The following is a 17,175-nucleotide window of genomic DNA, read 5'->3' as shown; positions in this document are numbered from 1 at the left end:
ACAGGAAGTTAACTTACAATTTTACTAACTTTGGTATAAACATTGAGCTCATTTTTTATAATATCTGAGTACAGTACCTGCCTGAAAGAGGTCCTCTCTAAGCCTGGCATGTACTCAGCTGCATTCAAACCTCCCTTGTCACCAACAGCAAGCTTTTAAATCTTCAGACACAGTGCTGGAAAGAGGAATCACATTTCTACTGTTTTAGTGAAATGGCCACTCTGGGAATGGCTGTAGAATCTCAAAGCTGATGCTCACACTGCACATTTTCCAAGGGCATCACAGGGTAGGGCTCTGTGTGAGGCCTTGAGCACCAGCACAGGTAAAGTTACCACTGAGCTGCCTGGGAGTGTCCTGCCCTGGTTAACAGATCTTCATTTTGATCTTGCAAAAATGCCCTTGTTTTATGAATGCAGTGTCATCTTCTAAATGGGTCCACATTTTAAAGGTTAAAAGTTTAAGCATCAGTGAGTGCCACGACACTGGTACTTACTAAGTGATATTTGTTACAGATATATCTAGAAAAAGCTTGCCCTTGACAAGCAGATGCCTCTGGCTGAATTGTGACTTCTGGAACACCAAGAAGCTCTCTGGCACTGCCTTTTGTATGGCAAGCTCCTTTGCTCAAAGCTACTGCTTCTTGGTCCCAATTCCCACTTCTTCTGGAGCTAGGAGATGTTTTATTTCATCAACACCTGGTTTGTCTACGAGCAGTGACTTGGAGTTTGTAAATACCACTGGAGTCAGAGTTAAGCAGAAACCATTTTTCTCCCAGAAGGAAGATCCTGCCTCAGAGGCAACATCATCTGACTTTCATCCCTTTGACAATCAAGGGGAACTGGGATGTAAATACTGCTCTTTGAGAGAAGTTTAGCTTCTATTTTCTGCCTCGTTCTGAATTCAGTGATAACAGGAGCCTATGCCTGACACTGGGGCAAGCAGCTGATTTGCTCCCATTGCAAAGAGGCTGCTGGTGTCCTTATTAGAAACACACTCTGTGAGCCAACAGCCCTCCTCTGGCATAAGCAGCATGATTCTACAAATATCTTCCAATATTTTTGCAACATAAAAATTCCTAAGGCTTATAATCACAGCCAATTTTCCCATCCACTTTGATTACTAAGCTAGAACTTTAGTTGGAATCAAAATTCTTAATGACTGATATTTACTAGCAATTTAGCTTTTAAATACCCAGATGAACAGTTCATCTTACTCAGCCATCCTGAAAGTGTCAAAGCAGGAGGATAGGGATTATCCGAAGTTAGGAATCAGGGTGCGGGAAATTTTTACAATAGTTTCCTTCAAGTAATGAACTCTTTCCTTCAACAGACCTTTAAAAAGCATTTTTCAGATATACCTTCATCAAATCTCACTTAGTAAGTACCAGTGTCATGACTCACCAATGCTTAAGCTTTTAACCTTTAAAATGTGTACCCACTTGTACTAGAAGTGGATACTGCATTCACAAATAAAACAAGGGCATTTTTGGAACATCACAACGAAGATCTGATAACCAGAAGACAGATAAATTAGTAACTTTGGTTCCACTTTGAAAACTGCCAGGAAGACTACTCATAAATTCATGTTTGCAGAGAACAGTTAATAACAGTCACTTTGAAAAACAACTTCCACAAAAAAGAAATTGTAGCAGAAAAAGAAACCTGTTCAGCCATAAGGAAGTTTTAAGGCAAGTTTATGTTCTTTGTTACATGTGTGTAAGTGCCTTGGAAATAACACAAATGTTAAATTTAAAAGGTTGCAATTTTGAAGTTCTTAAAAACTAAGACACAGGCTCCTCCTAGTGGTAAAAACTTAGGAATTAAAGGGTTTGTGTTCAGAAACTTCTAGCACTATTTATAGTTACCCATTAGTCTCAGTTAGCCTTCCATTTGGTTCTGGAAGGTTTAGAGGCCTCTAAGTTCTTAAATGTTGCTAAGGAATTGTTACCTAAATATCAAAATGAGTGGGACATAACTAAAAACACTTGCAAATCACTGTAACTATTTTTTTCCTCCAAAATAAAGTTTATCTACCTGTTAGTACTTCAGAGTGATGGAGTGGAAAGGATGGAAGACTGTATTGCAAAAGACTTATGTTTTTGTACCAATTTAAAATCCAATTTGCATTTGGTATCCAGAGAGCAGCACTGTTGCAGCTACTGTGCAAGTAGTGGTGGAAACTCTGCACAGCATGCCTTTGGCTCAGATGAATATGCTACACCCCCAACATCAAGTGCAAGGAAGATGTTATATATCTCAAAAATGTCTTCAATTCTGAAGCCAAGTCAGTTGCTCTCACCTAAGAGCAGAAGCCCAGTGTCAGTGCAGTTGCTGAGCTTCATCCCTGCCACAGAACAAACCATAAGCACTATATTTAGCCACACTTGATCTTCAAAACAAATTCTGTCAAAAGGGACGGAGGACCACTTTTATTATCAGGTCCTTTAGAAGTCTTATCCTGGACTGAAGTTTCTCATCAGTCTAAGTAATTCTCATCAGCATCTTAAGTAATCTAAAAAGGAGCTATATATAGTAAGTGATGTTGTGCATTTAATAATCCTCCCCCTATAATTTTATCGTTGCTTATGTTAATAGGCTTACTACACAACCACAATCTAAAAATTGAAATTGTCTACCTCAGTGCGACCCAGCATTGCATCTCTCTGTTGTAGACCAGTGCTTTCTCTTAACCACACCTGAAATACAGTAGCATGCAAAAAACTACAATTACTAAAATTTCAGATACTGCTATAAGAAAATTTATGGTCTCAGAAGACAAAAGAAAGAAAATAAATTCAAACCAGGCTATTTTCATTATTTGCCAATTCATTATTATATTATTATATATAAATTCACTATTTGCCAATTTCAGTTTTGGCTTTTATGTTAGGAAAGTATGAAAAATCCTTTACATGCCATTTCCACTTGCAAGCATGCAAAAAAAAATTTCCATATTTCAGATGTGTCTGTTTTCCCTATTGATGTTTTTCAAACACTTTTGTTTTAAAGACAAATGACACAGATGTCGTAATAGAAGAAAAAAAAACAAATTATTTTAAATTGCTTATGTGGAAAGAAATTTAGATTGTCCATTTAAAGTCTTCTCTTTTCCATTATTTCATGTATGTGTATGGTGTATCTTGTATATAAATACACTTATTTCAGAATAACAAATGACAGAAAGGCACAGGATGAAAGAAGGATGAAAACTAGTTGCTGGTTGAATGACATTTTATTTTCACATTCAGAGAGCTGTACAGTTTCTATAAATAGATGTGATACTGTAATATTTACATAATTTCCTCACCCATACTAGTATATTCCATTTTAAATGGTACATACCCTGACCAAGCCAAAATAGGGTTATTTCTGGGTGCATTTAGTCAGAATTCTATGTCAAAACATACAATACATCAGTTTGTATCAGAGCAGTTTATCCTGGTATTTTACACATAACATTATTTTCTCTAGACAGTCTCACCTTCCAGCATCCTAAGAGCTCTCCAGACAAGTGCAGTACAGTTCAAAAACAAAAACTGGATGCAAAAAAACCATTCATATCCAGCCTATTGAAAATGAGGAATGTGATGGGTAGTTTTAACTACATGAGTTTCATTACACATAAACACAATATTTTCAGGATCCCTTCATATACAGATACAGATTGAAAAAAAAAAAAAATAGTTTAAAAAAATCGGAGGCAGCAAAATCCTCTGGGTGTCTGAATATATTCTGCAGATTCCTGTACTGTGCTTCTGCCAGTAATGTTTCCAAGTTTTACACTGCCTTATTCATTTTCTAATCCCTGTGATTAACTGCTTTAGGGAGTGCTTATTTGCATCGGTTCACTCTACTGCTGGGGTAGCTAGAAATGTTACCTAAACCCCCATTTGAAAACCCACACAACCCAAGGAGTGTCCAAGTTTTTTACAATATACTACCTTCAAAGCTTCTCTCTCCACTTCTGTTCCCACCTGAGAAGCAGTCACCTCCACAGATGGACCAATTAAATAACCAAACTTCAACTGTCACATGATATTTTAAGACTATGACAGCTAAATTGTTCAGCTCTACCAAAAGGGACTGTAGAACTATGTGACAAGAACTCCGTGTTGGTAATTAAAAATAAACAACACAGAAGGAAAACAACAAAAACACAACATTTAAACAACATACAGGACCAGACTGCTTCCACCGTGCACATATCAGAGAATCTGAAAGCAGAAGTCTGCAGTTGTAAAGTGATTAAATTGTAACAAGTACCACTAGAACAAAAAACAACCCAACTCAAGCTGTTAGTCATCTTAACAAAAAGGAATTCCAAAGGAATGTCCAGAGTAAGTCACTCACAGCTGGATGCAGATGTTCAAAACTGTCTGATTAAAAGCTCATTTAAAAACTCCTTTAAGGATGAATTCAGAAGGAGACTGAACAGTTAGGAAGGCTTAGGTTTTTCTATGGGGAAAGACTTGCAGGGTCATACATAAATAATCAAGTTCTCATAAAAGACAGAAAGTGAGCTCCAGTGACTGCAGTAAAACTGGGAGTACTGCATTTCAGTGTGCCAAAGGGGAGGAATTTCCAAATATGATCAACTGGAAACTGGTCGAGGTGGTTTGCTTTTGTTTTCTGCCTCTTTTCCACGAATTGCAGCCACATATGAGAAGAGACACAGCACGGAGTAGCAGATCTCATGAGCCTACAAGAATTTAGAAGAAGAGATACTGAAATTTGGATTAAGTGTTTTATAAAATCCATCGCACATTTCTATTTTGCTGCATGTCTTCCTTCACGGGGCAACTACTCTGGCTACAGACAAAATCAGGAAAATGTGTGCCATACCACCTTCTAACTGAGATGGACAGAGAAGAAGAGCCATATAACAAACTAAAAAATCCCTTTGGGATAAAAACATTAGTTGCTTAACAGTATGATTTAATATTTTTTAAGAATGGTATGCTAAGCTAGAAAGTTGGCCAGCTGGCTTTAGGAAAAAACATTCTACATATTTGCTTTTGGTCTGTTGTATGAAGTTACAAGACATTTTCTGGGAGGGGCTGAAAGAGCTAACTAAAGAGAGGGTTTCACACAGCAATACTAAGTTTTACAATTATTTAACTCATTAACTGTGCTATTATTTAACCAAAAATCCTCTTTTACCATGTGACTGGCAGCACAATTCAGTGAAGATAAGGCTTAGACTTAATTTATATACTAGTTCTAATACCAGCTATTCTGGTGATCTTAAAAATTCTTGGCCTGTAAACTGACATTTAAAATCTTTGTAAAGGTAATAAGCATAACAACATATTTTGCTGTATTATAGTACAAGCTAAAACACTTCTATAAAATACTTCTTGTTCCATTAAGCTGGCTGTTCTTACTAACAGATACAGCTATTTGCTTCTTAAACAACATATGTTCTAAGAATTTTGCTCTAAAACATTTCCAGCTTCTTCAAATAATTCTGCTCTCTCTTCTCTTGAAGGACTGAGTTTCCATGTATCACCAAATGTGCACACTGCAGTTCAGACATAAACTGAAGAAATTTCTGAAAGTTCTGATTACAATAACTGGTTTCTATTTCTTCCTCGTAAGTGCATATAGGCCTGATCATGTATGAAAGTGCTAAGTATCATTATTAACTGCTGGTGTTCACAAAAGCATTATCAAAACTGAACATTAAACTACAACAATAATTCATCTATACAGCAGGAATCAATATTTGTACTGTTCTCATTGCTCATGAGGAAATGGGAACTTTTCATAAACTGTGAACAATCATTATGTTCCTAGGAAGTAGTCTCCCTTTGCATCGGTTCTATGGATTAAGGATTGTGTTCTGCAGTGTCTTAAAATTAACAGTTCCACCAGCTTTTATTGCGCTAAAGTTCAATGCCAAATTGGCTACCTTGCATCTTTATCTGTCTTAAAAAAGGAGATAGTGCTTTCTGCACTACTGGTGAGTTCCTCCCACTTCACAGATAAAACAATCACTGAGTTTTGTTGTCTCCCCCTAATGAAAACATCATGAAGAACAGCTGGTGTTTCACCATAAATCCTGCAGTCTCAATGTAACTCTTTTCTCCACATGAAAATGTAAAGATACATCCTCTAGAGAACCACCAGAGGCATCACAGTTGACTCACCATTGGCGTCTTGTACTTGTGGCTCACCACTTCTTTAGTTTCAGGAACTAAAACCGGACGGGCAAGAGACAAAACAAAAAGTTCAAAAAACGAGAGGCAAATGGGAAAGGAATAGCACAACGTTCCCATAGGAAAGGGAAGGGATGCAGACAGACAGCAGGTGCAGGTACAGGGCACCTAACTATCCCTCACTTCTAGATTCTTTGACTTATTTTTATTTACATTTCATATATCCTTAGAAGATACTGGTAATGTCCTAATAAATTACTCAAGCTGGCAACAATTTTCACTGCCTCTGTTTGGCACAGCAGATATTTGATGGTTCTTATAGACTTTGGCTTTTCTCATTTTATTCCTGCTACACAGTAAAAATAATGAAAAAATATGCTTAATGACAAAATACACCTAATGTCTACTACAATAAAACATAACCCAAAAATTTCACAGGAATTTGTCATTATATGAGTCCCAGAGATTTTACCCTTGAGATGTTTGAATCCTTCTCTGCTGAACAACTGATCTCAAAATAACTGATGGGACACTGTATAGTAAGCTAGTGAAATTTAGGGAGAAAAAAGGGAGGTGACGGAGAAAATGTTCTAAACTGGAAGACTATTTCGAGCTATTTTAAGTTTCTCAAGATATTTTTTTCCTGTATAGGATGTGTGTGATGGTATTTATCTGACAAACTCAATGAAAACACTCATAGTTTTTTATATGAGTTGCCTTAAAATAAAATGCTGAATTCAGTGACATGTATTCTTAAAATACCAGGCTGGCTGGATTTATAGAAATCTTTATATAAAAAGAATTAGGACACTGACGAAAAAAATCTATTATCCAGAAAATCTGATCTTATTCCCTTGCACTGCCTCAAGCTGATATAAAGGAAACTGGCATAACATAGCTAAAGGCAATTTGTCTTTTGTTCTCACTGTGGAATGAATAAAAAGCAAACTGTAACCATCCTGTTGCGTGCAGTGCATCTGAACTGTGCCTTTGGCCCATACTCAGTCTGCAAATGTTATGAACAGATACCATGGTAAATCACCAGAAGAGAACAAAGACCACACTAGAACATACAGCTGGCAAATTTAAAATGTTAAGATCAGGGGAATACCACAACCAACTCTGAATACTTCCTTTCCAGAATAGCTGAAATTTGCCATGAAATTTCTGTGTCACAACAAAAGAATTTAGAAGAAGCAGTACAGAAAGTATGCAAAACCAAGTCATTCCAGGTTCATAAAGGAAGGATAAATGTTTTATTACACATAGTACTGGTGACAAGAAAAGAAACAGAGGCAGATGAGTTCAGTAGGAAGAACCAGGAAAAGTCCACAACAGAACCTATCCATGCAGATGTCATCTCTTCAACTATGTTATGACACAGCTAAATGCTGGAGAAGGAGACGGATCACACTCTAAAGGGCCAAAAGTAGGCAGTGCAGACTGGGTCTAGATATCAAAATATAAACCAGTACCTACTAAGTCTTGTATATCATGGCATTGTCATTCTTGAAAGAAACTCTATTGAAAAGTACAGAGTATGACAGTAAAAAGTAATGTAATATTTTTGTCTTATTTTTCAACTCTCACTCTCCTTGGAGTTGGCAGTTACATTAAGAGTTGAGCAAGAAGGGAAGTGCACACCCAGGCTGCACTGCTCCAGTGATACCAGAGACTAAAGCTGGGGAGATAAGGAGGTGCACATCCAAGCTACCTTACCCGTTGGCACCAGATGTTCCACATTAACTCCATGTCACCAGGGGACAAAGGTGGGAGTGAGGCTGGTGCACAGCCAAATAGGCTAGGACTTTTACAGCTGTGTAAGTCTCACTGCCCACTGGATAACATACAACTGTTCATATACTCTTCAAAAAGCAGGAAGGGAAAGCTGTAAGGACCTTGTGCCACGAGGGAAGGAGAGAAGGGAAGCTGTAAAGTCCTGTATCATAACAGAATAGGAAGAGAGGGAACAGGAGGGCACCTAGGCAAGGTACTGTCTCTCCACTTCACAGTAAGTTGCCTTGTCTTTAAGTAAAGTACTCCTTCACAGTCCTTCCAATGCAGAAAATTCTCCTGAGAGGACTGAGTTAGGAAGATTAAGAAGAGTGGGTTTGCATTTACACACATAGAAGTCAAAGCACTACTGCTGCAGAATACAAAGAAAAAAGAAGCAAGGAAAAAAGAAACTGCCCTCCCACAAAAAAGCCAAAAAAAAAAAAAAGAAAAAAAACCCCCACCACAACAACAAGAAAAAACCCAAAGACCCAAGCCTCCAAAGCTTCAAGCCTCAAACTGAGAGATTAGCAAAAGCACTTTTCTTCTAACATTAAAAGTTATTCCTGATGCTCTTGAACTGAGTGGATGAATTATTAAGCACCATCCTGCAGCCTTTAGTCCTGTAAATGAAAATATGGTGCTACCACAAAATGAGTTTAGGGGACATCACTTTACCTGCTGGAGAATGAAGGTTTTCATAGCAGCGGCGAAGGGGCCACAAGAAAGTAAAGCACAAGTACACAGCAGTAACTCAAATTCCAGAGGGAAGAACCTTACATTTCCTCACTTACTTAAATTTACACTTTCATTTGTGGGACACAATTCCTGAACTTCTGCTTACATCCTACTCTGAAACCGCAAGTCCAACTTTGATGCTGCCATCTAAACCCAGCATTAACACAAACAGACCTTTAATCTCCTGCTGTGCTATCACTAATTTGGAGCACTCATAATTGGTAAAACCAAAATCTTGTACTGAAGTATTTCCCATCAGACTGGAGTATGCACACTTACCAGACTCTATCTTTCTAAGAGCATCTACTACTGCAATATGCTCCTGCTATAATGGATCTGATGGCAAGGTTCACAACGTTTAACACAGCTAAATAATTTGATTCTTACGAAGTCTGAGCAAGTTTTTACTGAATGCTTTCAATCTATGACTACCAAACATGGTAATTTATCTTGAACAGGACAGATTGTCATATCTTCTCACCTTTACAACAATTTAAAAAACAGCTCCAAGGCAGACTCTATTCTCTGCACAAGACAAAAAGTTAGCTGCCCTGCTACATCCTTCTTTCTTTTTTCTTTCTCCGTATTAGCTGGAAAGGCCAATTGTCTATCTCATTTGGTACATATAAATTGGTTCCTGTCTGTGACCTCTATTTTGTGAGAGAGGATATTTTTAACTCAAGTGGTTTAATTTCTCAGTTTTTGCTTGTATATTTCAACTCCCAGTTTATTTTTAATTACTTCTTAAAATTACCCTTTTTATAAGTTCCATTTGACAATTCTAGCTTTTGCAGTAAGGCCTTGATTACAAAATCTTTCGTAAAAAAAAAAAAAAAAGTACTCTTTCTTACATTTAATAAAGACATTAATTAGGGGCTAAGTGCTGTGTTACAGAGTCATCAATACAAATTAACTAGAAATAACCAAGTCAAACACTGTCTTTCTTTTTGTGTGATGCAAACAATTAAAAGAAATACTTTGCACTAAAATCTCAAAAAAATATCCAAAATTAATTTCTGATCCAGGTAATCTCTTTCAAGTTAAAGATTTCAGAAGCTGAAGCCATCCTTTAAGCTAATTTTACATCTTCTGAATTCTCATCTTTGTAAAACCCATTAATAATCTTTTACCTACTTAAGAAATTTCTATAAGTAGTAAAATGAATCACACCCATCAGAGTGAAAACATGGTATCAAAGGAAAATAAATTGAACAGAACTTATGAACATCTAAACTATTAGAAAATTTTTGTGGTTTAAATATACAGAACTATTTATTTGAACCACTAACAACATTTTCAGAAAATGGGAACAAACTGTTCATGAATCCAAATCTGAAATACCTGGGAGATTTATGGTAAACAACAAGCAAACTGCACCAGTCAGAAAGGTTTTATCACTTAGAACTTTGTGTCACCCAAAGGTGACAACACATTTTTATGGACAAAGACATTACTTTCAGAAATCTCATATTAATTGTCTTCTATAATTTAAGGGAGAATCCCTCAGCCAGAACATTCTATTCACAGTACCAAGTAACAAAGAGAGTCTTGGTAATGGGAGCTGCTGATTCAGATTTTGATTAATGGCCAAAGTACGTATGCTGATCTATTACGTTTTACATTTTAGCTTATTTTTTTATGTTTCAAACATACTCCTAAGACCTAAACAAATGCCTGGCTGGAAGAATAAACCAATTGGGATTTCAAGAGAAGTGTGTGGATCACCCTTCCAGAGAGCTGCATCTGAAGTCATTCATTTTTTCAGACCCCAGTTAAGAATAATGTGACTGACACTAACACATCTGAAATCTTCCCCAGACTCTGGTGTAGGCAGATATGCAATAGCAATAACTAACCAAAATAGCACAAACTCTCTGTTCTCCTTAACATTTACTTTTCTACTCATGCTCTAAAACAAAAATCACAGCATAAAGTACAACCTGACAAAACAGCTTCTGCTCCATTCAACAAAAATTAAACTACACCTAGAGCTAAAAGAAAGCTTTGCAATTAAAAGTAATTCTTTGTAATGAATGCATGGTGCATTGAGAAAGATCAGCTTTAAATTCTGCATAAAAAAGAGGTTTCTCAGATGAAAAAAGGAACATAACAAAGAAAATTCCCACACACATCCAAGTCTGGTTTTGTTCGTTTTAGAAGACTCAGGACATTTTCTCTGTCTAGTAACAAAAAGGACTTAGATCACAAGTCTTAATAAGATAAAAATTAATGTGTTTTAAAAATTTTTCTGTAAAGTCACCTATCTCTCAGGCAACTTCTTTTATGCAATCTACATTCTCTCCCATCATTGAAATTGCAGTGCAACTCTGAATCTGTAGACTGGAAATTTGAGTTACTGCCATGTGAGTACAGACCTAATATCAAAATAATGTAATTACCAAATTCCTCCAGGACAAAGACTCCTCGCACAGTATTGCACTTTTTAATGTGATTCAGCTCTATGAAAACCTACAAAAACAGGAGGAAAAGTAACATAAAATTAGTTGGGTTTGGGGTTTTTTTAACCTAAAAATCAAAATTAAACAAAAACATCATCACAACAGATACAATCTGAAGTTTTATAGCATACACTACCAGTTCATTTAAAGTTTAATATATAAATAAAGGGTGAAATAAATATTCAGAAGACAAACTTGCCACAATGCTAGAAATCAACAAAAAACTTAAAAGTGCTAAGAAGCGAAGACAGCAGAAGATGAAGTACCTTCCGCTCCTTGCAGGAGGAGAAAGCATGGAAGAGAAACGAAGGAGTTAGTAACTCTGACATATCCAACATTGCTACCCCTTCAGGCACTCAAATGAGTTATTGCAAAAAGAATACCAACACACCTGAAATACAGCAAAAGAGGGGGACGAGAATAAAGCTGGCTCCCAAATTTGGCACTATTTGTAGCCTCTGATCCATCCCAAGTAGTTTCTGCCCCTCCATGCATCCTCCTCCAGCACAGAGGGCAGGTAAGGGGCACTATACTTCCCATCCTGATACTGATCCTCCTAACCTATCCAGTAGTCAAACTGAATCCAATTAGGAACCACTAACCTTTCTTCTCCCTGACCAATCTGCCATGTAAGGTTTTACTAGAGTTTATGACATATAATCTTCAGCATTACTCTTGGAACTATCTCCTTATAACAGTCAGTACCAGTTTTCTGCTTTAAGCAGGATGGGAGAGTTTGGACCCTTCTCTATGGTTTGGTCACTTCACATACAGCTCTGCCAGTTAAGCAAGTCATTTAGAAAACAAACCTGCCTAAAACTCATGTTTTACATACATGAACCCCAAAGACAAAAGCAGTTGAACTACATGATGAGGTTTTTCAGTCCAGAACATAAATGCCAAGATTGCGTGAATAAACAAGTTCTCTTTGCATAATGAGTTTGTTTAATATCCAATCTATTTGAAGATACAAAATAGCCCCTTCTTACATGCACATCTCCAAAAGGGCCCAAGTCAGCACATAGACATATGAAGCTGTAGCAAGTTCTAGAAGGAATCAAATCCATATTCCAGTTTCTGGTAGACTTGCTTTTCAAGGCAAGAGAAACACTAAGAGCAACATTGCCCTAATACTCAAGAGTGCCTAACGTCAAACACCTTAGAGAGGTCCTTGCAAAACTGTATTACGGTAGTACGGTTTGATACTTTTGGTGCCTACACATTTATGACACCATGATCTCAGGACCTTTTTTTAAAATGGTACTGGAGAAACTTCACTGTCTTGGAAAGAAGGGAAAGGAGAACTCTGCAACCCTCCTGAATCCCACATTAGCAACATCAATGTAGTCATGCATTATATGCTACGCAAGAAAGACAAAGGAAGTCAACAACAGAAATTGTTGTGGGGTTTTTTTTAAGAGACTTGTCTGTATTAAGAGAGATCAGTAAGTGCACCATAAAACTGAGATAAGACATGTTGATTTTCAAGTCAAAGGGATTTTGTTATGATTTTTATTGGCAGAGGACTAACCAACAGACCTGGGATATTTTTCATTCAGCATAAAAAACCAAAACTTCCACTTAGTTTAACAAAAATCTGAAGCTTGCTTTCTGCGTATGTTCAAGCACTCAAGGGAAGGGAGACTTAATCCCATTGGTTTTTTGTTTGCTTCTTTTCATTCACATTCTATATCAGTTTAGTTGGTCAAAAACATTTTACTTTTTGAAGTACACTTACAGAATAAACAAGTCAATAACAGAATACTTTCTTTATTGCACTTGGTTCTATTTTTCTGTAAGCTTTTCTGTGAAAAGTTTTTGCTAGTAGTCTGAAGTACAAAAATCCAGAAACTCAATAGGACAGCTCGGGCAAAACACTGGCCATTTTATTTGGGAAGAGTAAAACTGCCTAAGAGACTAGACTGCCCCAGGTGCTCACAATCTGAGTTAATGTTATGGAGTGCTGCATTCCCACAAGAGCTATGAGCAAGATGAGAATTTATTGAATTTGTCACTATTACAATCCATTTTCAGAAGATATGTGTTAAAGGGCAATTTCTTTCTATATTGTTTAAGGGACAGAGATGCTCTCCTCTCATGCCATCAGAAAATGCACATAAAGGAAATAGCAGTTACTTACCCTAAGGAAACTGTGGTTCCTCAAGACAGAGCACTCACTGTGGATCCTAATGTAGATGGGCATGTGACTTATGCATCTTATTAAGTTTCCATCTATTTTTGACACAGAAATACTCGTAATGGGCACAGGCTACTGAGACCCAATATTACAACATGGTTTGTAGATGTGAATGCAGAATAATCTGCCAATGCCACAGGTACACTTGATTCCTCCCTATTCTAAAGAACATCCTCTGACCTGCTAAGCACAGACAGACTTTCAAACCTTTTATTCTTAAACTTACTTGTGCTGCAGCATGGTGAGCATGGTTCACAATCTGTGAACACTAAAGACAATTCTCACATGTCAATAACAGCTTGTCCCACCATGCATCTGAGACATTTCCTATGGAATTCACAAGACGGTAAGAAAGTACACACACCGCAATCAAGAGTCTTCAAAAACAGTTTCATAACAGCAAGCTCCACACTGAAGCAGTATGTTCAGTCTTCTCAAATAGATTCCATTTGCACTTTCCTTTTGAAAAGTGGAAACCCCTCTTCCTATGTTCTAAATGAATTCTATTATGTCCAATCAAGCAGAGCAGTAGAAATCCCTTATACTAGTAAGCCACAATACTGAAAAGAATACTTGCAAAGATTGCCAAGAACAGGGCCTTTATATTAAGTGAGGAGAGGAAGATGAAGAGAAAGCTGTGCCTGATCAGATCCTGAAGGCTTTTGTTGGTCAGTATCCCCATCCAAACTCAAGAGAAATAGAAAATTCCATTTTCAACTTTCAAAAAGTGGCTGTAGGATCCTGGGTTTAATGCTGCTTATATGCATAATCTGAAATCAATCACCTGAGGCAGCAATTCACACAATGTATATGAAAATTGGAAAGAACAAATCCTCTGGAGTATCAGACCTCTCATTAAGAAAACAGACTGGTTGATGGGTGTCAGAATAAAAATGCCAACATCTTTAGCTCCAAAGATTATGAAACTGGAAGGGAGGGGTTTTTTTGCATGGTGCAACTAGTAAGAGTCCTTTATGTAACTGCTACAGTTGTCCATTCTATAGAAACCCTCAAATGACACACTTTTGATATCTGTCTAGACACTTTGATTTGAGAAGGAAAACAAGGATATGTATCTTAGATCCCCTAAATGGTACTGAATGCCCCAGTCAGCTGGCAATATAATCTAACAGACCAAGAATTTAAAATACTGAATAAATGCAGTGTATTTTCCAAAACTCCACTTGTTTCAATATCCATCTTGAGTAATGGCAACTCATCTGGCTACAGCTTCATTGGAAAAGTGATGAAGAGAAGGAATAATCCTTCAGGAGAGGGAGACTCCTGGCATACGTCCTGGGTCTGACCTGCACAGACTCTTCTCCAGAAGAGAGAGAGAAATTTTCATCACAGACAGCAAATCAGAACACCATTGTCTCTAAGGAAGGATATGATAGAGCTGGTATTCTATCAGTGCTGGTAGCAGCATAGGTCTCAGCATCCGTTGTACAAAATTAAAGTAATGCTCCTGACAGTCCCATCCCAACAATCAATACCATGTTTCCCTAAAGCTTCTTTCTGCATTTCATTCCAGTCGTCCAGAAAAAAAAAAAAAAAAGCTTGAATCTGGAGTTTTTCTTTTGGACAGATACATGTGTGCTCACTATGTACTTAACACTGAATGTCTTCATCTTGTGAAGATGCCTGCTTACACTTAAAAACCCATGCTGCTGATGACATGGCTATCTTTTCATACATCTTTTCTGACTGCAAAAGTGAATGTGCCTGCCTTTTCATTTATGAAATGGCGTCGTCTCCATAGAGATGAGCAGTTTGAGCTCAACAATTTTTTTGACTTCTGGCAGAAGTAGCAAACAGAACATTCCTATCATGTCTCCTTACCTTAGGACAAAGTCATTTCCATCATATCCATCTATAAGGATATCAAACTGTTGCTTTGAGATCAGGATTTAATTTTCAAAGGCTTTAGACCTGCCATTTTCAAGAACTATGAAAATTCATTCTGTACAACTAATAACTTCCTCTTATAGTTCTTTGTATTTCAACACACCCAATAAAAAGAAACTCAGTCAAGTAGAGTGCTCCATCACAGAGTAGGTTTGAAATTGTGCAGCAGGTCAGACACAGTTCAGGTTCTACCATGGTAAGAGACAGCAAGAAAACTGAGGGAGGTTCACAACTCTCCACTCCTTATACTGGCATATATGAACTCAAAGTGGCACATGGTGCTGCTGTGACCTTGGGAGAAGCATTAAATATTCTGAGCATGTGTGTTTGAGATTCATGTGCACCTCCAGTGAGATCTACACTGATGTATCCTCAAGGCAGAACAAAGCTTATGTGGGGAGGAAAGTCTAGTCAGGAGGAAAGTAAAAAACACTCCACAGAGAACTGACAGAAGCTTGTCTTTCTTTCTCTCTTTCTCTCACACACACATACACACACATACCCTTCTCCCCTAAAAATTGATTCTACCATCTAGCATAGCATGCATTTAATATCATATGCAAAACAAAAAAACACAAAGCAAAATAAAAAACAAGGATCAAAGGAAGCAACAGAAACAACATCCAGAGAAAGGAAGAAATGACAATTCTACTTGTGTTTCCTCTGTGCCCACAATATCTGCTATTTGGAAGGAAAAAGGAATCAGTAGTTTTTCCTTATTTTTGTGAACTACATCAAGAGCCAATTTCCTACTTTATTTTCATACTAAATTCTACAGAAAATTTCAAAAGTTTTAAAATAAGATATATATAATGCAGAAGGCTGCCTTCTGTACCTGCAATACTCAAACACTGTATCTTTAAGGCTGCCTGCTTATGCAATGAGGATTTGTTCATGGTGTGATGCATTATAGCAGCTTAGATTGCTATTGATCAGTTTTTCTGATTGATCAGTCCCTTTATACTGGCTAACGTTTGTTTTGTGCTTAGACCATTCAGACCACAAGAAACAAGAAGCTGAAAGATGTATCAACATCTTTAACAGTTTTCCTGAAGATATTTAATTGCAGTGTGTTTTTACATATACATATATTGATACATGCTTGTGTGTTTGAGTGTAAATATACCTAAGTGTTTTTACCCACATCAAGCTATCCCTTGTCCTTGCTGATACTCTGGGAAGAGGAAACACCTATAAAGGCGCACTGCAAAAAGCTTCATGCTCAGTCTTCTCATAGATTTCCCTCATACCTGACTGTGCATAAATTTCAGGTTAATTCCTTCCAGTGTGACCTGAAGAAGACCTCCTTCACCAGTTTTCATATCCTGCACAGGGAACTCACCACCCAACTCAGGACCTGTGATGTCAATAAAGGAAAAAAAAAAGAAAAAAAAAAAAGAGAAAAAAATTCCAGAGAGAGACAGAGTGCAGAAAGTGGTCAGCCAAGTCATGGTATGTGGAAGAGAAACATAAAATAGTAAAAACATAATTCCTATTAATTCCAGAGCAAAAGGACACTACTGCATAGTAGGGAGCATTTCAGTGAATCCACTCACTAATGACAGCTTTCTGAGAATCACTAGAATTGTAAGCATTGTAATAAATTTCACTCTGATAACATGAAGGAACATCAATGTCAGTTCGTTCTGTATCTATTGTACTTCATATTGGGGTATTGTTGGCTTGCTTTAAATGCCACATTTAATTTCTGCATAGTAAGATACTGCAATCACTCAATGCCACAGAGAGCATAGTCTTAAGTACAGATACATAAGGAGCACAAACGACGCTTGCATTTGTGAGTTGCATTGCATGGTGTTTTTTTAAGCTTTTAGCAATTAAAAAGTCAACATGATTAAAATAATAACAATTTAATAGAGGATATTAATAGGTGAATAATCTAGGCATTTTTATATAGTTTCTTTTGCATTTTTCAGTTCAGC

The 17,175-nt window shown here is 37.1% G+C and overlaps 1 protein-coding gene across 22 annotated transcripts in view; it reads right to left on the bottom strand.

Annotated features, from left to right (window-relative positions):
* Positions 1-3,212: 3,212 nt before the first annotated feature.
* Positions 3,213-17,175, bottom strand: part of MADD (MAP kinase activating death domain) — a 70,457-nt gene continuing 56,494 nt past the window's right edge. For 21 of the 22 annotated variants that reach the window (XM_085062538.1, XM_085062550.1, XM_085062541.1 and 18 more), the window contains 4 exons: positions 16,483-16,589; positions 11,068-11,137; positions 6,149-6,195; positions 3,213-4,698 (listed from right to left, as the gene is read on the bottom strand). In XM_085062538.1, the coding sequence (XP_084918664.1) occupies positions 4,591-4,698; positions 6,149-6,195; positions 11,068-11,137; positions 16,483-16,589 (332 nt within the window). In that variant the 3' untranslated portion in view covers positions 3,213-4,590. The remainder of the gene's footprint in view (positions 4,699-6,148; positions 6,196-11,067; positions 11,138-16,482; positions 16,590-17,175) is intronic. The other variant, XM_085062551.1, reaches the window with a different exon arrangement.

The sequence above is a fragment of the Lichenostomus cassidix genome, chromosome 5, assembly GCF_008360975.1.
Source record: "Lichenostomus cassidix isolate B80296 chromosome 5, HeHo_3.0, whole genome shotgun sequence".
NCBI lineage: Eukaryota > Metazoa > Chordata > Aves > Passeriformes > Meliphagidae > Lichenostomus > Lichenostomus cassidix.
Note: the sequence above shows the minus strand (reverse complement) of the source record. Positions and strands in the feature narration are given on the sequence as shown.